General features: G+C 45.0%; 1 protein-coding gene across 14 annotated transcripts in view; it reads right to left on the minus strand.

Annotated features, from left to right (window-relative positions):
- rg (rugose) overlaps positions 1-22,976 on the minus strand; it is a 414,681-nt gene that overhangs the window by 112,190 nt on the left and 279,515 nt on the right. For 9 of the 14 annotated variants that reach the window (XM_065220381.1, XM_065220380.1, XM_065220382.1 and 6 more), the window contains exons 4-11: positions 20,368-20,489; positions 20,038-20,284; positions 19,827-19,973; positions 19,401-19,760; positions 11,743-11,883; positions 11,542-11,678; positions 11,415-11,484; positions 11,214-11,357 (exon numbers count right to left, since the gene is read on the minus strand). In XM_065220381.1, coding sequence (XP_065076453.1) covers positions 11,214-11,357; positions 11,415-11,484; positions 11,542-11,678; positions 11,743-11,883; positions 19,401-19,760; positions 19,827-19,973; positions 20,038-20,284; positions 20,368-20,489 — 1,368 coding nt within the window. The remainder of the gene's footprint in view (positions 1-11,213; positions 11,358-11,414; positions 11,485-11,541; positions 11,679-11,742; positions 11,884-19,400; positions 19,761-19,826; positions 19,974-20,037; positions 20,285-20,367; positions 20,490-22,976) is intronic. The other 5 variants (XM_065220386.1, XM_065220388.1, XM_065220387.1 and 2 more) reach the window with 1 other exon arrangement.

Consider the following 22,976-nt stretch of genomic DNA (forward strand, 5'->3'; position numbering starts at 1 on the left):
ACCATTTTCACTGGGTCGTCGTGCGGCATTCTTACGACGTGCCCAGCCCACCGTAGTCGCCCAATTTTTGCAATGTGAACGATGGATGGTTCTCCCAGCAGCTGGTGCAATTCATGGTTCATTCGCCTCCTCCACGTTCCGTCATCCATCTGCACTCCACCTTAGATGGTACGCAACACCTTCCGTTCGAAAACACTAAGGGCGCGTTGGTCCTCCACGAGCATAGTCTAGGTCTTGTGGCCGTACGGACCACCGGTCTAATCAGCGTCTTGTAGACAGTCAACTTCGTGCGGCTCCAAGGTCTCCAAGGTCTGTTGCCGTGCCACCTTCGTTTTCTGCTGCTTCATCGTTGAGGTGCTCGTCATAGTACTGCTTCCACCTCTCAATCACCTCACACTCGTTCGTGAGAAGGTTACCGTCCAAGTCCTCGCACATATCGGCTTGCGGCACGTAGCCTTTGCGCGAACTATTTAGCTTCTCGTAGAACTTCCGTTTGTCGTTTACGCGGTACAGATTTTCCATCGCCTCGCGATCTCGGTCTTCCTGCTGACGCTTCTTCCTTCGGAAAACCGAGTTTTGTCTGTTCCGCGCTTGTCTGTATCGCTCCACATTCAATCTCGTGCGGTGTTGCAGCATTCTCGCCCGTGCTGCATTCTTCTCCTCTACTAACAGTTTGCATTCGCCGTCAAACCAGTCATTTCTTCGGTCCGGGATTGCAGTACCTAGTGCCGCTACAGCAGTACTACCTATGGCTGAACGGATGTCCCTCCAGCCATCTTCAAGACAAGCTGCGCCACGCTCGTGGGTAGTGCAACTTCCAGTTGCTGCGCGTAGTCCTGGGCAACTCCGGCGTCCCGTAGTTGCTCAATGTTGGGTCGCGGCGTTCGACTTCGACGGGTGTTATGAACCGTCGAGAGTTTTGAGCGCATGCATACTGCAACTAGGTAGTGGTCCGAATCTATGTTCGCACTGCAGTACGTGCGGACGTTCTTATTGTCGGAGAAGAATTTCCCGTCGATTAGAACGTGATCGATTTGGTTTTCTGTGTGTTGGTCAGGTGATCTCCAGGTGGCTTTGTGGATATCCTTGCGGGGGAAAAAGGTACTTCGAACTACCATACCCCGGGAGGCTGCAAAGTTCACGCATCGTTGGCCGTTGTCGTTCGATACGGCATGCAGGCTGTTTGACCCGATTGCCGGTCTATACATTGCCTCCCGTCCTACCTGAGCGTTCATGTCACCGATGACGATTTTGACGTCCCGTTGCGAACAGCCGTCGTACACCTGCTCCAGCTGCGCATAGAACGCTTCTTTCTCGTCGTCGGGTCTCCCTTCGTGTGGGCAGTGCACGTTGATGATGCTGTAGTTGAAGAAACGGCCCTTAATCCTCAACTTGCACATCCTCGCGTTGATCGGCTGCCAACCAATCACGCGTTGGCGCATCTTACCCAGCACTACAAAGCCGGTTCCCAGCTCGTTGGTGGTGCCACAGCTCTGGTAGAAAGTAGCCGCTCGATGCCCGCTTTTCCATACCTTTTGTCCCGTCCAGCAAAGTTCCTGCAGTGCTACGACTTCGAAGTTGCGTGGTTGAAGTTCGTCATAGATTAATCTATCGCAACCCGGGAAGCCGAGCGATTTGCAGTTCCATGTTCCGAGTGTCCAATCGTAGTCCTTATTTCGTCGCGGTGAACAGACGCTCGGGTTTGGTTTATCTACAGGGGCTGATGACACGTTGACCACCGTCGGACCGAAGCCACGTTGAATTTCGACTGATTGATGATGAAGCGTTTCCGTCATCACGGTTTCTTTTTGGCGTGTTGGATTTACCATGAAAATCCGAAGAAGAGGAGATAGCAGCACTAGAGAAAGCTCGGCCATCAGGCTGGCCTTTATCTCACTCTTCATTTCCTCAATTATTTTTTGGTACGTGTCGTTGAGTTCGTTCCATCGCAGCAGCATTCAGAAAATAGTGGATTTTTCACTTATTTCCTTGTACAGTTCCTCGGTATTTCTGCACAGTGAAAAACAGACTTGCAGAAATCGCCGCAAACAACTTCTACAGCGGTCATGCTGCGTGCGCAGCTATGACAAGCTTCTGATGCAGCCATTAGCGAGGTTTATCGGAACAGCTGAAAGTGCACTACCGGTGGAGATGCTCTTCATGTAGTCCAAGTTTTGACAAATAGATGGCACCACCAGCGGTGTCGATGACGGGATAGTCAAACTGACGGATGATACACAATGCGAAGGTCTCACCACACTATTATGCCTATCACCTGTCAGCGATGAATACTGTAAACAGCGCACTCGGTTCGCACTGGGACACGAAAAAAAGTTCAACGTGAAGTGTTTGCTCCGCAATGAGCGCATGAAAATCGGGAAAAATACAGTGAAAAATCGAGTGATTCCGTTCAAAACCAGTGACATTCGGTTCTCCGCTCTGCCGGGCGCTGTATAGAAAATGCTATTTTCAGGGAAAAAGTGAAATTCGTCAGGAAATCTACGATTCTCTCCAACCTTTTTGGCGAGTCTAACCTCGATTCGTCGGCGAAAAGTAGGAAAACGGTCGACGTGTTGCTGATCAACAAGCCTGAGCAGACGCCTTTGCACTTTGTCGTGGAAAAAGAAAGAATAAATCTGGGAATAAAACGGAACCAAGGGACACTTCGTGGTGCTGGCAGGGGTTCTGCCATTCGGTGGCATCCCACACGGCCTTCGTAGAAGCAGTGATAGTAGGAGTATAATCATTCGATAACGATTCGGTAGCAGGTAGGACGTTCAGGAGAATAGCAAGAACAAACAGGGGAAAGTTCATAGTGTAGGGTGACCAGAGTACGCAAGTGACAAATCGGTCGTCGGCAAAATGCCTTCCGGTAGCTCTAGGAGAACAGAAGAGGACACTAGAATTAAAAGAATCGTGGAGAGCAGAAAAACGGCACATGGGAGGATAACCAGGCAATCTCAAAAGATGAAGGAAGACAGCACTGGAGCTATGGACAGCCAAAACCAACCGCCGGACGATCCAACCACGGGCGGCGACCCGGTACCCGATCCCCCCAACTCGGTCATACTCGAGCTTGTCGACACAGAGAAGGACTTCCCAAAACATCCAGCACATCTCGGAAAGATCCTCATGGAGAAGGGGTTCACCAGATTCAGCGAAATCAACAAGCTGGGTAAATTCAGATTCAAAATTGATACCCTAGCGGTACTAGACGTCAACCGGCTGAACCTAGAGAGGCACAACCTCAGGGTGTACGAGCCCAGAAGAATCAACTCTACCATCGTATTCATCCGAGGAGTACCTCCGACATTCGAGGAAGAAGAAATGGCGGAGCACGTTGAAGCGGACTACCCGATCACCAAGGTAGAGAGGATAAAAAGAAGAGGCGCAAACGGGGAACTACAGGCAACATACAACATCAAAGCTACAGTGGAAGGAGGGCAAGTGCCAAAGAGCGTCAAAATCTTCGGATGCAGTTTCAGAGCAGAGCTGTACATCTTCCCGGTTCGACAGTGCAAGAATTGCTGGAGATTTGGTCATGGGGCCAAATATTGTACGTCTCGCACACGCTGCGGGTCCTGCGGAGAGAGCCACGCAACAACGGACTGCAATAGGGCGGCAAAATGCCCGAACTGCAAACGAAACCACAAAGCAGAAGACCCACAATGCCCAGATAAACAGCGGCGCCACAACATTCACCAGGCGATGAAAGAGAAACAGATATCTTTCAAACAAGCAGAATCCCATTTTCCAAGGTTGGAAAATCGCTTTAGCCTGCTTGAGGGTCTGGAAGAAGAGCCCTTCCCAAGACTCGAAGATGGAGAACAGGTAGACCAGCGCAGCGAAGAACGAAACAACACCCACCGAACAAGTGCCGGCCCTCCCAGGTCCAGAAGGATGAGCCGAGACGGACAAAACCCGGTTGAAACCTCGTCCCAACCGCGGATCACCCCACCCAGAGAACCCTGCTTAAGATGCCTGGCAAACCCGCATAAAGCAACGGAATTCGAGAAGGTAATCGCTTGGTTGGGACAAGAGTTCCTGGCGGTAACGCGAGCCAAACGGTGGCTAATAGGGCTGAGAAACCTACAACTCAAAATAGCCCAAAGGATACAGCAAGTCGATTCGGAAATAGACAGGGACCACCTGCTAATAGAGATTGGCAGCGACCTACAGGAAATCATGGAAAGCGAGATCCTCACAACAACAGATCACCTTAGAACCAACCAGAGCAACCACAGTGGAGTGTAAGAAGCTAAAAATCCTGCAACACAATGTCCAGAGCCTTCGCCCGACAGAAATCCGAGAAGAACTCAGTCACTACCTTACGGAGAATTCCATCAAGGTGGCCCTGTTGCAGGAGATATGGCTAAAAAAAGAAGAACCGTTCAAACTCGCTCGCTACAAACTAGAATCCACCAGGAGAAACCAAGGATACGGCGGGGTTGGCATCCTGATACACGATAGCCTCGACTACGAAAGATTGGATCTGGAAGACCTCCTCCCGGTCGAAGTGGTCGGAATCAAAATTATCAAAGGATTTGACCCTATTTCTCTAATCTCGGTCTACGTTCCCCCGGGACAAAGTGTTTCTAGCGAAACAAAAACAAAAATCCAGGAATTCTTCGAAGTCGCGGAACATATGAGAGGAGAAGTGCTGATCGGAGGGGACTTCAACGGCCACCATCATTCTTGGGATTTCTCATCGGCCAACTGTCCGAAGGGCAACCTCATCAACAGCATTTTGGGTTCGTCAAGATTCATTCTTCTGAACGATGGTTCCCCAACCTGCATGACTACGGTCCATAGGAATAGCTCAGCGATTGACCTTTCCATGGCCACTAGTGGTCTAGCCATTAAAACTACCTGGGAGGTCGTCCCTCAAGAGTTTGGAAGCAATCATCTATCCATTCAGATCGAAATAGGAAGTGAGATCCCGGTTGTACCTGGCAAAATGATCCGAATCAACAAATCCAAGGCAGCAGAGCTAATAAACCAGCTTAAACCTCAATTCATCTACAATCCAGAGGAAATGCAATCGATCTTCGAGGAGAGCTGTGAAGAAGCCAGCTTCGTAGTCAGGGACAAAAAGGGCAACTACCTCAAGCGATGGTGGACAAAGGAGATCGAAGAAGCCTACAAGACCAAGCGAGGCATATTAAGGGAATACAACAGGCTCAAAACAGCAACCAACTATATCAACCTCCAGAGAGCAAGGGCGGTGCTGAAAAGACTCATCCGGAAGGCAAAGAGAGCCTATTGCCGGAAACTCGCGGAGGCAGTGGATGAATCCACCCCCACAAAACAGCTCTGGAACATAATCAAGGGATTGGACACAGCGCTAGCTCAACCTGTAGGACGAAAACCGGAAATCACCCTGGACGACGCCGAACAATTCATGGCACACTACTACGACCACAAGCTGAAGACAGTATACCAACCTATAGTGGAAACTGCCACAGAGCTAGGAGGCTACGAGATGGCACTGGCGATTGAAGAAACATTAGGAGCCCTTCGGAGAAAGAAACCCCATTCTGCCCCGGGAGAAGACGGCATGTCATATGGCATACTAAAAAACCTAAGACAAGACATGCAAATCAAGGTGTGCGAAATGCTGAGCGAAGTGTTCGTCACCGACAGAATCCCGGAAAGATGGAGAACGACGCTAATTAAACCCATTCCTAAACATAAAGGAGATCCTCTTAACCCAGCCTCCAGTCGCCTCATAGCTCTCATGAACGTCAACCTCAAACTCATTAACTCTGCTGTCAACAGAAGGCTGGCAGAAATCGCCGAAATAAAGAATCTGCATCCTCCTCAATCCTTCGGTTTTCGAAAGAACTGCTCCGCCCAAAGCTGCGTGAACTACGTCGTAAACAGGATCAAGGACGTGCAACAAGATAGAAAACATCCCATAGTTGTCTTTCTAGACATGTTCCAAGCCTTCGACTCGGTGAACCTGCGAAAGCTGCTGAATTCCCTACAAAACCTAGAAATCCCTAACAAGCTCATCTCCTGGCTGCACACCTACCTCAGCCACCGAAGATTGGTCCTCAAAACGAATGAAGGAGACGTCTACAGGGAAGTGAGTGAAGGACTCCCTCAAGGCTGTCCACTCTCGCCCATCCTATTCAACCTCTACACGAAGGAGCTCCACGATATCACCGAGGAAGATTGCGAACTCGTCCAGTTCGCTGACGACTTTGCGGTGATAGTTGTAGCAAGCAACCCTGAAGAAGCTTCCGAGAAAGCCAACACCTACCTCTCCAAACTCTGTCTCGGCCTTGAGTCCCTGGACCTCAGGATCAATGTAGCCAAGTGCGCAGCAATTGCCTTCACAAGAAAGGACACGAGGGGAGTGAGAGTAAAAATAGGTCAGGAAAATGTAAAGCTAAACAACACCCATCGGTATCTGGGGTACACCTTAGATAGGAGCCTCTCGCACAGAAAACACATCGAGGATGTTCGAGAAAAAGCTGGGGCAAAACTGGGAATTATTAAAATGCTAGGAAAGAGAAACAGCAACGCCAATCCGAATACTCTAGTTAAGGTCGGAAATGCCATAATAAGAAGCAGATTGGAATACGGAGCCCACATTTATGGCAACGCAGCCAAATCCAACCTGCAAAAACTACAGACTGTTCAGAACTCCTAGCTCCGGATAGCAATGCGTCTCCTCAAGACCACACCCATCCATGTCATTCACGCAGAAACTGGGCAGCTGCCACTGGATATTCGTAGGGACTGGCTCACCCTCAAGGAAATCCTGAAAAACTCCTTCCATGGCAGGCAGCTTCAGCCGTTCATCGTGAAAGCAATCGAAGACACCCCGGGCAACGGATCGTTCCTCTCGGAAACGGCCGCAAAACACAACTATATCGTTTGCCAAATGCATCCTAAGGATCCCAACATGGCTTTCCAGGACAGAAGAAAGTACTCAGACTTCAACGTTGCTAGAAATATCAAAGAGAAGCTCTTCGAAGAGCAAAACAAGAAGAAAGGCTACAGTCAAGAATTCTGGAGAAAAAAATTTCTGGAAGCCAAAAACCAGCACTACCAAGATTTCAACCACATCTACACGGACGCCTCGAAGACGGCAACGGGCACAGCCCTAGCAGTTGTAGACTACACAGACCAACAAATTGTTACAGAGAAGGTCAACCCCAATTTTTCAATCACCAATGCAGAACTGCTGGCGGTACTCATTGCCATCGAAATCGCCAAGAAGAAACGATATCAGAAAGCTGTTATCTTCACTGATTCCCGTGGAGCCTGCCAGACCATACGCAACAAGACGAAGACGATAGAGAATTACCTTGCATGGGAAATCACAAAATCGCTCCAGGACAGCAAGGGCATCAAGATCATCCTTCAGTGGATACCCAGCCACCAGGGCATCCCAGGAAATGAAAAAGCTGACCAAGAAGCCGTTCAAGCTACACACGGTCCACAAACAACATTCATCACACTGACCCTCGCGGACGCAATCAATCTTGGAAAAACTGATACATGGGAAGACTGGAAATCGGAATACCAGATCACATCAACAGAAAAAGGCACCTGGCATTTTGGGTTTATGGAAGAACCAGGACAAAAGATTTGGTTTCAAGGACTAGATCTTAACTCCGAAGAAATCATCATCCTGAACCGGATAAGGACAGGACACACCAACACCAAAGAAAGAAGATACAAATGGGGTTGGGAAGAAGACGACAACTGTGACCTATGCGACGAAAAAGAAGATCTAGAACACTTGCTCTACCACTGCACAAAAAACCAATATCGAGAGATCCGAGTACACTGTACTGGAGTACTGCAAACCACTGAACATCATTCTGAAGGAAAACAATGAGCTCGAACTAAAAGAAGTAGTCTCATTCATCAAACAAACAAAAATACGTTTATGAATCACAAGCGACAACACACAATTAACCGAAGCAACCATATAATCTACAAACAAGACAACAAGAGTGGCGAGGTGGACCGTGATCGGTCTGAGCCGTCCAACATTCAGGACACAGCAAAGAAAGAAAAAAACAGCGCACTCGATCGAGGTTTGATGATGTTGCAATGTTGATGAAATTGAGCGTCAACCAATTTGGAATGCTGGAATATTGTTTCTTGTCGTTCAAATGGTGTGAATGATCATCATAGGTACTTTATTTCGCTTTCCACGTACAGACAGATTTGGTAGGTATACGGTATAGTCAGCGTGAACTTCGGCAGGGAGGTGGCGTATTGTTCATGTGCTAAGTTGCACAGGTAGAGAGCGGCGAGGTGGGAGATGTGAGTGAAGACGGTGGTGGCGATTTATTGTCTCTAACCACTCTCAAGCCAACTCAGAATCTCTCAAAATTCTTTTACCCTACCTGGCTAGATTTGATGGAAAACAGGTGCAAGTGGGGTAGATTACGCTAGTTGACGTTGCGGAGCAGCTTTCGGCAATTACGGGCACGTTTGCAGCGATGAGAAAACAGATTTAATTCAGGTCAAAACAAAAACACAAGTACAGCATAAAACAGTGATGCCAGAATGTTTTGTGATATAAGGAGCGCGGTGGCCTAGGGGTAACCGACTTTGCTTACTGAGCAGAAGACCGTGGGTTTAGACCCAAGCTCCTCGCCCTATTGAATTTTTAGGACATCAATTCAGCATATAGTTTACCAAAACGAATCCTACTGCAATCCCAACCCTTTTATCCAACATCCCAGTGATATCACGTGGAAGTGCAGAGGTGTTCTCGGCCTTCAGTATTACGTCAACAAATTCCTACCCATTGCTTGACCAGCATTCCGACGTGGCCAGTGCTGGTATTACCTAGTTTCAGATCGCCAGTATTTACACATTGAGGGTGATTGCTAGTACCAAGCAACGTCTAATTTTTCTCTGTGTAATTACTGATGATCTGGCAATAACGGAGTTGCATCCTCGGGCGGTCAATTATGCTCATGGTTATGCTCATAAATCGCGTTTTAATCACCAGGTTGGACGCCAAAATAGCTTTACTATCAGCGCAATGGTCTTGTTAACACCAAACTAGTTTAAAAATAAAGTCAAAATAGCCTTACAACGTTAAAACGGCCTTACAAGACATCAGTAAATCAAGTTCAAAAAGGCCTTATAAACGCCAAATTAACTTTAAAGCCACCAAAATGCCCGTAAAAATGAAAGATTTTCAAAATATTCCTTTGATGTTCTTCTGACCCTATCACACACTTCCAGGGTCTTTCCGACCTTCCGCTAAAGTGGATATTGTAAATTTAAAATCTTGTCTTCAAAATATCGCGGTAATTTCTTACGATGCTACTTTCATTCAATTGTCAATATTGGACGACTTCACTTGCCTGAAAATCTACTAAATTCAGCAATTCCACTTCCCAATAGAGCACTTCCCTATTCAAAGAAGAAGAAAAGCCTCAATCACCCAGTCGTCCGTCAACTTGAACTGACTACCAACAATGTAGTTCCTTTTGTTCACAACCCGGAAAAAGGGAAACACCACCAATTAAGTCCAGACCATCCACCGAAATCCATCGTCCCACGCAAAAAGCGACTAAATACTTTCTTCAGGCAACTGAGTATGGAAACAAAAAAAAAAGAATAACCAAACGAAACAGAAAATACCAAGTAGAACAAAACCAAATCACAGATTCCCAGAGGTTACGGTGTCTCAAGAAACATTTCCGTTCCAATGAATCTGATCCGATCCGATCCCGAGCACAGCACCGCCATCCCCCATTCCCAAGGCATTCATCCTCGATGATAACAACGAAAAAAAAAACAATTACTTTCAGACAAAGCAGGGTGAATGAGGGGGGGGGGGGGGAGGCGGCGCCATCGACTGTGCTTTCCTTATTTCGTTTCCCCTCATAGGAATGCTCAAGGGGTTGTCTGCTCATACCGATGAGCATCCCTACGTGTTTTCATCTGGTTCGCTGTTTCTGGTACCAAAAGCTTGCGCGCACACACACACACATGGATAATTGAGCTCGATTGCGCTGTCCCCTTGTTTTCTTCTACGACGAAAGCGAAACTGTTTTGTACTGAACAGTTCCAGGCCAAATAGCGAAAAATCAAACAATTTTTTGATTTTACCTCTCAGAATTCCATCAAGCTTTGCATAATTACGAGCATAATTGTTCGCTAGGGGCAGTGAACCAAGTTTGTGCTGGAATTTGGTCATTTAATCATGAATTACGAAAATGGGCCATTTAATCGAAATGACGTCTCAGACTGACACACTGAAAATAAATAACAACTTTCATCGAAAAATAAAAAAAATAAAAACTGCAATAACTAACAAAGTACATTTTTAAGATTTTTAAACTTTCAATTATCAAAAATGCTAACTTTGATCTGAGAAGTTCAATAAAACAATTTTCATACAATATTTATGTAATTTTTTACACAGGAAACGATTTTCTGGACTAAAAACTATGTCCATCTCAGAAAAGTTTCAAAAGCTTTAAGCTTTTAAAATTATTTTCAAAATTTATTTATAAAATTCAAATTTTAAAATTCCTAATAATTTCTTTTATTTTTGGCTATTGAAGTTCTTAACCAGTTTTTGCTCACTTTCGACGAACATTTTAGATTTTTTTTTCAGTGTGTATTTTTTTTTTCTGAAAAGACAATCAACTTTCCTACAACTTTTCCTCACATGTCATTTCTATTAGATGAGCCGTTTTTGTGCTATGACTTATTAAAAAATAAAAACACAACAAATACGACATTTTGAAAAATTAGTCGTTGGTCAAAATTCCTAAATTCCAGCACCAATCTAGTGAACAATTGTGCGGATTTTTCCTAAAATTCGAAGAGGTCCAAAACAAAATCGCTTCGTCCGTTGGCGTGGAACTGCTCTTCTGCCAAGGCCGAACAACTATTTACAGTTATTAGTGCGCTAGTGCAAATGCGATGGTATGTGTGTGTGTATCTGTCACCGAGCGATATCTAGTTCAAGCCAAAAATGTGCACAATTCTTTCGTTTCAGTGTAGTGGACCTGTTGCGCGCGTGCACGAGACGGGTGTGTGGGTGTTTGAGCTTCGACGCTTCGCTATAGTGAAGGGGGGCTTCCTAAATCCCTAGCGGATCATCCGGTAGGTGCTGCTTCTTCAATCAGAGAACTCTCTACTCCAGAAGGGGGGGAGGGGCGAACGCGCGCGGACCATACTGCATAAAATGCTAGACTGCATAAAGCGATACGAACCTGTTTCAGCAGGAGGTCCGAGTTGGCGGACAGGCAGGTCACCAGATACTTGGTCAGGCTGAGGAACGATCCGAGCACCTCCGAGGTCAGATGATCCCGGGACGAGCGTTGTAGCATGAAGGAAATCACCAGGAATCCACGGTTCTGTCGAAGATGTAAAATCAGACGACTCATTTTGTGGGGGGAGGGGCTTATTCTTACCTGAATCATGTGCTGTTGAACGGTCTGCGAGCTCTCGACCAGTTCGCAGATGAACCCAAGCAGCTTGGCACTGGAGGAAAAGCGACGGTTAGAATCGTTTGATTTACCATTTAGCCAACAAACTTACCAAAGCGTTGGATCCTTTTTGACGTCGGTGCCCTCGTAGGGCATGTCGAGCTGGGAGAACAGCGGAAACAGGACTTGAATTCCACCGATCGAATTGAGCGTACAGTGAATCGAATGGGTGACCACTGCTTTCACGTCCTGAAATTGGCAAACATTTTTCGTTAATCTTCTTGGGTGTTAAGGGAAAAAGCGAGCAACTTACCTGCAGCATGAGCGAATGGGGCGTATGCACAAAGAAGGACAGATTGCCCTTGGGGGCTGATTGTAGACACAGTTGGCCATCGGTTGCGACGGGATTGTACATGAATACGATTGCACTGGACAGCTTTCCGTCGTAGAGGACCTACGGTGGCGTTTGGGTGGCAGATGGCGTTAGTGGTGTTGAATTTGAGTTGTTTACATATTATGACATTCACGAACACGCACACACGCACACACACACACGTACATAGATCATTCTCGGTAGTATTGTCAACTAGATGCTAATATACTTAAGAGGGGGATAATTTAATGGTGGCACACTGGACGAAATTTCTATTTCCAATTTCAAGGGAATTCGGAGTCAGAATTCCTAAAATTTCAGATTAACTCGTGTCTTATTTTTTTTTCTAGCCGCTGCCAACGAAGGTTCCAGACGTTTCCAACAGAGGAGGAGGTTCTAGACGAATTCAACGGAGATTCCAGATGCTGCCAACGAAGGTTCCAAAAGATTTCGAAAGAGTAAGTTCCAGACGATTTCGAAAGAGGAAGTTCCAGACGATCTCAACGTAGATTCCAGATATTCTCAACGAAGGCCCTAGATGTTCCCGACCAAGAAGCTTTCGAACGACTTCGACGGAAATTGCAGACGTTCTGCACGGTTTTTCCTGACGTTTCGTACAAAGGTTTTAGATACTCCCAACAGAGGAGTTTCGAGTCGCTCCCAACGGAGTTTATAAACGTTCCTGAAGGAGGAAATTCCAGAAGATTTCTACGAAAATTCCAAACGATTCCGACAGAGATTCCAGACGTTCCCGCCGAAGGAGGTTCCAGATGCTGTCACATTCCAGAGACGATTTCGTCGGAGATCCCAGATATTCCCGATGGAGTTTCCTGTCGTTTATGGTAGCGGAAATTACACGATGCCAACGGAGCTTCCAGATGTTGCCAACGAAGATTTCAAACGTTCCGGACGGAGGAGGTGCCAGACGATTTCAGCGGGAATTCCAGATGTTGTTTCCGTCGGAGGAGATTCTAGATAACTTCATCGGAGATTCCAGATGCTGAAAAAGAAGGCTCGAGACGAATTCAACGTAGGTTCCAGACGATTTCAACGGAGGAGGTTATAGACGCCGGAGGTTGCAGACGCTGCCACCGGAACAGGTTCCAGACGATTTCGACGGAGGATCCAGATTATTTCAATGTACATTCCAGATATTGTCGACGATGACTCCAGATGTTCTTGACGGAGAAGCTTCCGGACGATTCCGATGGATATTCCAGACGATCTAAACGGAGTTTACTGACGATTCTTAGAAAGGTTTCAGACGTTCCGGATGGGGGAGGTTCCAGACGATTTCAACGGATAGGCTAGATGTTTTCGACGAACTTTCCAGACGTTCCAGTAAAGGTTACAGACGATTGCAACAGAAATTTCAGATGCTGCTAACGAACGTTTCAAACGTTCCCGACTGAGAAGGTACCAGAAGATTTCGACGGAGATTCCAGATATTTCTAATGAAGATTCCAAGCGACTTCAACAGAGATTCCTGTTACCTCGAATGAAGGTTCCAGACGATTTCGACGGAGTTTCCTGACATTTACGACACAGGAAATTCCACGAAATCTCGACGAAGATTGCAGATGTTGCCAACGAAGATTACAGACTTTCCCGACGGAGAAGGTGCCAGACGATTTCAACACATATTCTAGATGTTCCTGAAGGAGTTTCTAGACGTTCACTACGAAGGTTCCAGATGTTCCCAGTGGATAAGTTTCCAGATGATTTCAAACGTTCTGCACGGAGTTTCCTGACGTTCCCTACAAAGGTTTCAAAGGTAATCAACGGAGGAGTTTCGAGATGATTTCAACGGAATTTATAAACGTTCCTGAATTAGGAGGTTCTAGACGACTTCAACGGAGATTCCAGAAGCTGCCAACGAAGGTTCCAGACGTTTCCGATGGAGGTTTCGGACGATTTTGAAGAGATTCCAGACTTTGCCGACGAAGGATCCAGCCGTTAACGACAGAGGAGGTTCTAGACGGCTTCATCGGTAGTTCCAAAAGCTGCCAACGAAGTTTCCAGACGTTTCCGATGGAGGTTCCAGACGATTTTGAGAAGATTCCAGACGTTTCCGATGGAGGTTTCAGTCGTTCAGAACAAAGGAGGTTCTAGACAACATTAACGGAGATTCCAGAAGATGCCGACGAAGGTTTCCGACAAAGGTTCCAGACGTTCACGACAAAGGAGGTTCTAAACTACTTCAACGGAGATTCCAGAACCTACCAACGAAGGTTCCAAGCGTTCACGACAGAGGAGGTTTTAGACGACTTCAATGAATATTCCAGAAGCAGCCAACGAAGGTTCCGGACATTCCAGATGGAGGTTCCAGACGATTTTGAGGAGACTCTAGCCGTTGCCGATGAAGGATCCAAGCGTTAACGACAGAGGAGGTTCTAGACGACTTCATCGGTAATTCCACAAGCTGCCAACAAAGGTTCCAGACGTTTCCGATGAAGGTTCCAGACGTTTTCGACGGAGGTGTCAGTCGTTCACGACAAAGAAGGTTCTAGACAACATCAACGGAGATCCCAGAAGATGTCAACGAAGGTTCCCGACGTTCCCGATGAAGGTTTCAGACGATTTTGAGGAGATTCTAGCCGTTGCCAATGAAGGATCCAGGCGTTAATGACAGAGGAGATTCTAGGCGACTTCACTTCCTTCATTCATACTTCATTCCAGAAGCTGCCAACGAAGGTTCCAGACGTTTCCGATGGACGTTCCAGACGATTTTGAGAAGATTCCAGACGTTCCCGATGGAGTTTTCAGTCGTTCTCAACAAAGGAGATTCTAAACAATATCAACGGAGATTCCAGACGATGCCGACGAAGGTTTCTGACAAAGGTTCCAAACGTTCACGACAGAGGAGGTTCTAGACGACTTCAACGGAGATTCCAGAAGCTGCCAACGGAGTTTCCTGACGTTCCCTACAAAGGTTTCAAAGGTTCCCAACGGAGAAGTTTCGAGACGATTGCAACGGAATTTATAGACGTTCCTGAATGAGGAGGTTCTAGACGACTTCAACAGAGATTCCAGAAGCTGCCAACGAAAGTTCCAGACGTTCTAGATGAAGGTTCCCGACGATTTTGGAGAGATTCCAGACGTTGCCGACGAAGCATCCAGGCGTTAACGACAGAGGAGGCTCTAGACGACTACATTTTCTTCATTCATACTTCATTCCAGAAGCTGCCAACGAAGGTTACAGACGTTTCCGGTGGAGGTTCCAGACGATTTTGAGAAGTAACGTAAACTTTGGGGCTATTTTAAGAACTTCAAAGCAGTTACATGAATGTCAGGAAAATTTCGGGAACTTCAGGGAAGTTCTGAGAGCTTCAGATAAATTTCTAGAATGGTAAGTTCTAGATCTATAAAAAAAGTCAAAGAGCTTCGGGAAGTTCTGAGAACTTCAGAACAGTTCCATGAAAACCCAAAAAAATTTGAGAATTTTAGGGAAATTCCAAAAACTTCAGGACATTTTTTGAGAAGTTCAGGAGCTTCCGATTAATTTTAAAACGCAAGACATTTACATATGTGCCGAGAAAAATGTTCAGAATACTTCAAGAAGTTTGGGAAAACCATAAGGAAAATTTCGGGATAGTCAATGAAGTTTCGAGAGTTTCAGGGACATTTTGAAGACTTTATGTTCGTTCCATTCCCAGGTAACAATTTCAGTTTTATGAAGGTTCTGTAGACCATGGTTTAGGCTTGTATAATGCTATAAAACCTCTATACAGCTTCCAATGTTACTTGGGATTAATAGCAGGAAAATTGCGGGAACCTCCAAGAAATTCTTAGCTTTCATGTAAATTCCTAAAACTTTACAGCCCAGAAATGTTCAGGAAAAATCTTCAGGTTAAGAACTTCGTGAGAATTGCGCGAACTTCCGGGTAGCTTCGAGAACTTTAGAGAAGATCAATGAACCTCAGTTCAGTTCAGTTAACTTATCTAAATACTCAGGGTATTTTAGGAATCTTCTGTTTTGAGATCTTCAGGGAAATATAGAGAACTTTTTCGGTAATTCCAAAAATTTCAAGGAAGTTCCGAAAACTTCAGGGTAGTTCTGAGAACTTCAAGAACGTCCAGAACCACGTGGAAGTTTTAGGGCAGTTCCATAGATTTCAGGAAAATGTCAAGAACTGTTCCAATAAATGATGAAAATTGCAGGAACGTAACAATTCCAATAAATTGAGGAAAATTGCAGGAACTTTATAGAGATTGCCAAAACTTTAGTCGAGCTTAAAGATTTTAAGGGAAGTAACGTAAAATTTGGTGCTATTCTGAGAAATTCAAAGCAGTTCCATGAATTTCAGGAAAATTTCGGGGAACTTCAGGGAAGTTCTGAGAAATTCAGATACATTTCGAGGACTTTAAGGCAGTTCCATGAAATTCATGAAAATAGCGAGATATATCAAGAAGTTCCAAAAATTAAAGATATTCCAGAGAATATCACAGAAGTTGAGAAAACTTTAAAAACATTTCGGAAACTTCACAGGACTACAGGAACTACAGAGAACGTCGGGAAGTTAAGAGGTCTTCAGGGCAGTTTCAGTAATTTTAGAATGGTCCGCACATATTTTTGGAACTTTAAAGAAGTTCCGAGGAATTAAAGCAAATACTGAGGAAAGGTAAGATCTGAGAGCTTATATGAAATTTCGGAAATTTCAGAGAAGCTTCGAGAACTTCAAGGCGGTTCCATCAGCTTCAAGGAAACTGCGGGAAATTTTAAGAAGTTCAAAGTAATTCAGGGAAGTTATGGAAACTTCAGAGTAGTCCAAAGAACTTAAGGAAAACTTGAGATACTTTATAGAAATTCCAAGAACCTTAAACGAGCTAGGTCCAGAGATTTTCAGACAAGCTCAGAGACCCAGAGACCAATAACCTCAGGAAAGCGCAGATTTTTGGGGAAGTTTATAGATCTGTAAGGGTTAGTACCGATAAATTCTGGACAGCACCATGAATTCCAGGAAAATTTCAAGAAACTTTAAGAGTTCTGGGAATTTCAGGGAATTTCAAGTCCTATCTGGATTTCAGGCTAGTTCTGAGAACTTCAAGAACGCCCAGAACCACGGGAAGTTTTAAGGTCATTAATATTAGGTTCCGAATGTTTCAGGGCAGTTCCATAGATTAAAGGAAAATGTCAAGAACTGTTCCAATAAATTGAAAAAAATTACAGGAACTTTACGGAGAGATTGCCAAAATTTTAGTCGAGCTAAATGATTTTAAGGGAAGTAACGTGAACTTTGGGGCTATTCTAAGAAGGAGTTATCTACTCCTGAAAAATTTCGAAAACTTCATACATCGTTTGGGAACTTTACAGATATTTTCAGAGAAAATCTTCAGGTGAAAAACTTCATGAGAATTTCGTGAACTTCCGAGTAGCTTCGAGAACATCAGAGAAGATTAATGAAGCTCAGTTCAGTGCAATTAGATTAACCAGATACTCAGGGAATTTCCGAAAACTTCAGTTCTGAGATCTTCAGGGAAGTTTAGATTCGGTTCCATTTGGCAAGAACATTTAAGAAGTTCTAAGAAAAATCTGGGAAGTCATGAAAACTTCAGAGAAGTCCAAAAAAACTTGAGGAGGTTAGTTTCGATTAATTCTGGGCAGCTCGATGAATTACAGGAAAATCTCGAGAAATTTTAAGAGTTCTGGGAATTTCCGGGAAGGTTACATATTTTGCCATATTCAGACATATTTTGGAAACTTTAAAGAAGTCCAGAAATTTTCAGGGAAAATCTTTAGATGAAGAACTTTACAGCGTCGAAAAAATCAGAGAAGATCAATGAAGCTCAATTCAGTTCAATTAACTAAACTAAATACTCAGGGAATTTCCGAAAACTTCAGTTCGTAGATCTACAGGAAAATTTAGAGAACTTTTCAGGGAAGCTTTGAGAACCTCAGTCGGTTCCATCAGCTTAAAGAAAACTACGGGAACTTTTAAGAAATTCTAAAAAAAATCAGGGAAGTCATGAAAACCTCAGAAAAGTCCAAAGAACTTGACGAAAATTGTGGATACTTAATAGGAATTCCAAGAACCTCAGACAAGCTAGGTCCAGAGATCTTAGAGGGCAGTCCCAAAAACTTAAGGAAAGTTCAGAATTTCGGGGAAGTTCAAAGATCTGTCAATGTTAGTTTAGATTAATTCTGGGCAGCTCGATGAATTCCAGGAAAATCTCGGGAGACTTTAATAGTTCTGGGAATTTCCGGGAAGCTTACATATTTTGCAGAACTTCAAACATATTTTGGAAACTTTACAGAAGTCCAGAAATTTTCAGGGAAAGTCTGCATCTAAAGACTTCAGTTCAATTAATTTAGCTAAATACTCTGGGAATTTAAGAAAACTTAGTTCTGAGATCTACAGGAAAGTTTATAGAACTTTTCAGGGAAGCTTCGAAAACCTCAAGTCGGTTCCATCAGCTTAAAGAAAACTACGGGAAATTTTAAGAAATTCTAAAAAAAAATCCGGGAAGTCATGAAAACATCAGGAAAGTTCAAAGAACTTGAGGAAAATTGTGGTTACTTTATAGGAATTCCCACAACCTCAGACAAGCTAGGTCCAGAGATCTAAGAGGGCAGTCCCAAAAACTTTAGGAAAGTTCAGAATTTCGGGGAAGTTCAAAGATCTGTTAATGTTAGTTTAGATTAATTATCAACTGCTCAATGAATTCCAGGATAATTTCGAGAAACGTTAAGAGTTCCGGGAGTTTTAGGGAAATCCTGGAAACTCTTGGGAAATTTAGAAAACTTCAATTAAATTAACTTAACTAAATACTAAGGGAATTTCTGAACAGTTCAGTTCTGAGATCTTCAGGGAAGCCTAGAGAACTTTAAGGCAATTTAATATTTTTTTGGGATGTTCCGATGACCTGCAAGAGGATCAGAGAACTTCAGAGCAGTTCCAATAATTAATTGCAGGAACTGTCAAGAAGTTCCGAGAAATTATGGAAAATTCTATGAATTTCAGATGTAGCCAGTATGAATAATCAGTGTTGAGTTATGCGTTATAGATGAACCGTTGACAACTTGTAGAGTGAAGACTTTGGGTCATAAATCCGATCTCTTCTGATCGCTGGTACTACTAATGATGCGTCCATTCCATGTCGATGAGAATTCGAAGTCCGCTTGTTTTGTCCGGTACTAACAAACGTTGACTGGCGCAATTCGGCACTCAGTACTTCCAGCTGCTCCTTAAATTAACAAAAAAATTCCAATTTCCAAATTATAGGGATTCCATGTTCAAATTTCAAATTTTATCAATTTCTTTAAATAAGAGATTATTGCCACTCGGAACTTAATCAAAACAAAATCATGACTTCATAAAATCAAAATTCTAACGTCATGCGGGACCACCAAAAAAATCACATCTATCTTAACGCATTCACATTCGCCTTACACTTTACTTACAAAATCTTTCGCACAAACACACACACACACAAACGCCGCGCATAGAAGCTAACAAGTATTTATTTGCAACCTGATTTCCTCTCTCTTCAAGCCCCCGGGGACAGCACAGGAGGTCAACGGATAACGATTAACTTAAACGTATATTACTTACTAACTAAACGAAAATAAAGGGGGAAAACATAAAAAGCATGCTTACGGAGCCAAACTCAAACGGTTCGCCGGAAGCATCTAGCAAAACGACGCCGCCGCTGCCACCTCCGCCTCCGGCAACCAATCCGCTGGAACCGGCAATTCCAGCAGCGCTGCCTGCACTAGCCCCATTACCACTACTACCGCTAGCGGTGGCGGCGGCGGCGGAGGCCACCAAATTCCGATGGATGTTGGATTCGATCGGAGCCGGTGGCGTCGGCGAGAGGGACGATAGGGCGGTAGACGCTACGGCGGACGAACCGCCACCAGCGCCGCCGCCTCCTCCGATCGCGGCCGGCTCGAAACTCACCCGCTTGTGGTTGTCCGGCAGGTTTAGGTAGCACTCGTTGTCGAACCGGAACTGGGACTGGAAAGCAAATCAATTTCGAATTACGTACGTCGGAATTAGGAACAATTCAGCACAACTTCTTACCTTATAGCCGGGACCTAGCCGGTGCATGGCGCAGATTTGCTGCGTCGTCAGGGCTTCGCTGAACAGGTAGATGGCGGCCATTTGGCCGCAGAATACCCGCTCTTCGTCCAGTTCCGGCGTGGCACCGATGTAGCACTTGTCGAAGGGCTGCCGAGGAAGATTTTTTCCCCAATCAAAACACGTCCCCAAAATCCGAATGAAAGCTACTTACATCATTCGTCGAAACGAACCAGGCCATCTCGGTGCTGGAGGCGAGCTGACCGTTGACCAGGCACTTGATCTCACTCTTGGTCCAGCGGTTGTAGATGTACACGATGGCGATCATGTACCACTTGCGCGGTTGAAACTCGTACTTGACGCAGTGCTGGAAACCCTTGCCCTTGACCTTCATCGACGTCAGCACGAGGCAGTTGCCGACGAAGTGGGCCGTATAGCCGACGCCCTTGGACGTTTTGAAGCTGTTTCGGAATGAGAAGGGGCACGCGATGAGAAGGAACGGTTGGGAAATGCGGGGCAGAAAAGCCGCCGAAACGAAACTTACCAATACAGATAGGGCTTCTCGCGTTCGATATTGACTGAGTTGATGGGATCCAACCGGAACCAAGTGGTGAAGGTGAATCCATTCTCGTAAGGCCATTTCGCCAGTGGCGGGAGCACCACTGCCTGTGAGGTGGGGAAAACAAGAAAGGAAGACAGTGTTAAGTGTTTTACGTAGGCGTTGACGTTGACATATCGTATGGTTGGAAATTCCCAGGTAAAAACCCTCGACTGTCCCACAACTGTTACCCTTCTCGGGTGAGTCAAAGGGTTACTCAAAGTACGAACCCCGTGGTGCATAGTGGTTTAGGAATGCAATGTAGTGGAACAAATGTAATAATGATGATGATGATGATGATAATGATGATAATGGTTTATCACCTTAACTATGAAACTAAGTCCGATAGAAGTGGGCTCTCTTCTTTGTTTGTCTTGAGCAAGCTCTGATTGTCCTCAACATGTCGCTGTATGAAAGGCTAAAAACGGATCAGGTCGATCGATAGGAAAAGTCGCCTATCCGCATCTACGGGACAGTAAACAATCTCCATCCAGCAACATGATCGCACAATTGATCAAAAAGACGAGCCCCCAAACAGGAAGATGCTCCAATGAGTGGGGAGAAGAGCCCGCCCTTTATCAACGAAATCTTATCAACAGGGAGTTGACATTCCCACTCTCCCCGTCCAAATCGCTTAATTCGGGTGCCATGATGGTCCCTCGCAATCCTAGCATTGTTTGTTATTCCCTAGTAGCACGCTTGTCACAAATCAATTGTAGAAACTTATATACGACTTATTTCAGTCATAGACAAGTTGCTGTCACTTATTGTGATGAAAGTGTGCTACTCGGGTTTGGTACATGATGAAAAATGAATGATTTATGAGCAATGAACAATACAATAAAGGAGTTATGTCTCATTTAAAAATAAAAAAAAATGATGTTGGGTCGTCATATATATGCTAAGGAAAAATTAAAAATTGATCTTTTCCCATATATTATTAGTTTAATCTGTGAATACTGCTGCTAAAATCCTTAAGGGAATAGCGGAACAAAATAATAACTCCAAAACGAATCATTTGAGTGATTTTGAGTCTTCGGCAATTTGGAATGAAAAGCACAATCTTTTAGTACAAAAAATATATATGTACTAAACTTGTACTAAACTGCCTTTCAAAATGTAATTTTCTAATAGTTCGTTTTGGAGGGTTGGTGAGCCTGGGAACCGGGGAATTTGCGGGACAGGTGGATCCTTATCGCCATCGCTTGGTCAATTCACCGCGCCACCACCGGAACCAAAGTTCTGGCTGTACTTGTCACGAATCTCTCGTTATGTCACCACCGGTCAAGTACGAGATCTCGCAATGAAACGCCTAGCACCGGAGATGTCGAGGTTGTCCGTCTGGTGGTAAAAGGAAAGGATGTAAATACTATGAAGTTCATTTCCTTCCAAATCGGACTTAACCCGGACCTCAAGTCAAGAGCCCTCTCAACGTCGACCTGGCCCAAGGGTGTCCTATTCTGCGAATTTAAGGACAATACTAAAGTAAATTTTTGGAAGCCTCATCGTACGCCAAAAGCCACTCCTATATCGGACGTCGATTCTCCCAGCGGACCAGATCCGGAGGAGGAGGAAACCGACATGATGGAGTAAATTACGGCCAAGCAATAACTACACCTACTCTTCAACCCCGGGACGCAACACTTCTGGCATCGTGGAAGGCCCTAATCCCCCCAGCACAGCTTTTCCAGCCAGCGACCAGCAGCCGTCTCGGTCCTGTGTCTGGGACTGGTGAAGAGTCCTTCCAAACCGCTTATCCAGGCAAGTACAATTTTCATTTAAGTACTTCAATTCTTGATGCGTCAATCACTTCCAACATTCCGTCTTTTTCAACGCTTCCACTATCAACTTCTGATTGCCTACTGGGACGCACCACCGCTGGCATTACGGAAGCCCCCGATCCACCCGCCACATTCGAGCCATTCCTGCCAGCGATCTGCAGCCGTCCCGGTCTTGTGCGCAGGCCTGATGACGGTGATCCCGCTCTTGACAATTCATACGTTTTCCATCGCTTGGTTCTAGTCCGTCATTTCATAATCGATCATCGCTGTATGGCATGCAGTGATGCCTGCTACGATATCTACGCTTTTACCGAAACTTGGCTCAATGGCAATACATTATCATGTCAGCTGTTCGACCGTACATACACCGTTTTCCGCCAAGACCGGCGTCATCCAATAGCCGTTCTTTTAGCCTTTCGTTCCTGCTACAACTCACGGTTACTATCACCTCCTGAAAATTCATCTGTTGAGCAATTGTGGGTGTCAATTACTTCTCGTGACTCTACCCTCTACATTTGCGTGGTGTACATTCCTTCGGATCGTGTAAACTCGTGATCGTGTCACTCGATTGGATTGTTTCGCACATGGGCGCCAATGACAACCAAATCATCCTGGGAGACTTCAATCTACGCGACGTCTGCTGGAAACGCAATGCTCGTGGATTTCACTTTCCTTGTGAATCCCATTAATCGATTGGTCAGGCATCATGTAATTTGCTGGATGCCTATTGCACTGCAAGACTCGGACAGAAGAATGGAATTCCAAACCATAACA

This window comes from Ochlerotatus camptorhynchus, unplaced genomic scaffold (assembly GCF_037179485.1).
Source record: "Ochlerotatus camptorhynchus isolate MF236.1 unplaced genomic scaffold, CSIRO-AGI_Acam_v1.1 ptg000125l, whole genome shotgun sequence".
NCBI classification, from domain to species: domain Eukaryota; kingdom Metazoa; phylum Arthropoda; class Insecta; order Diptera; family Culicidae; genus Ochlerotatus; species Ochlerotatus camptorhynchus.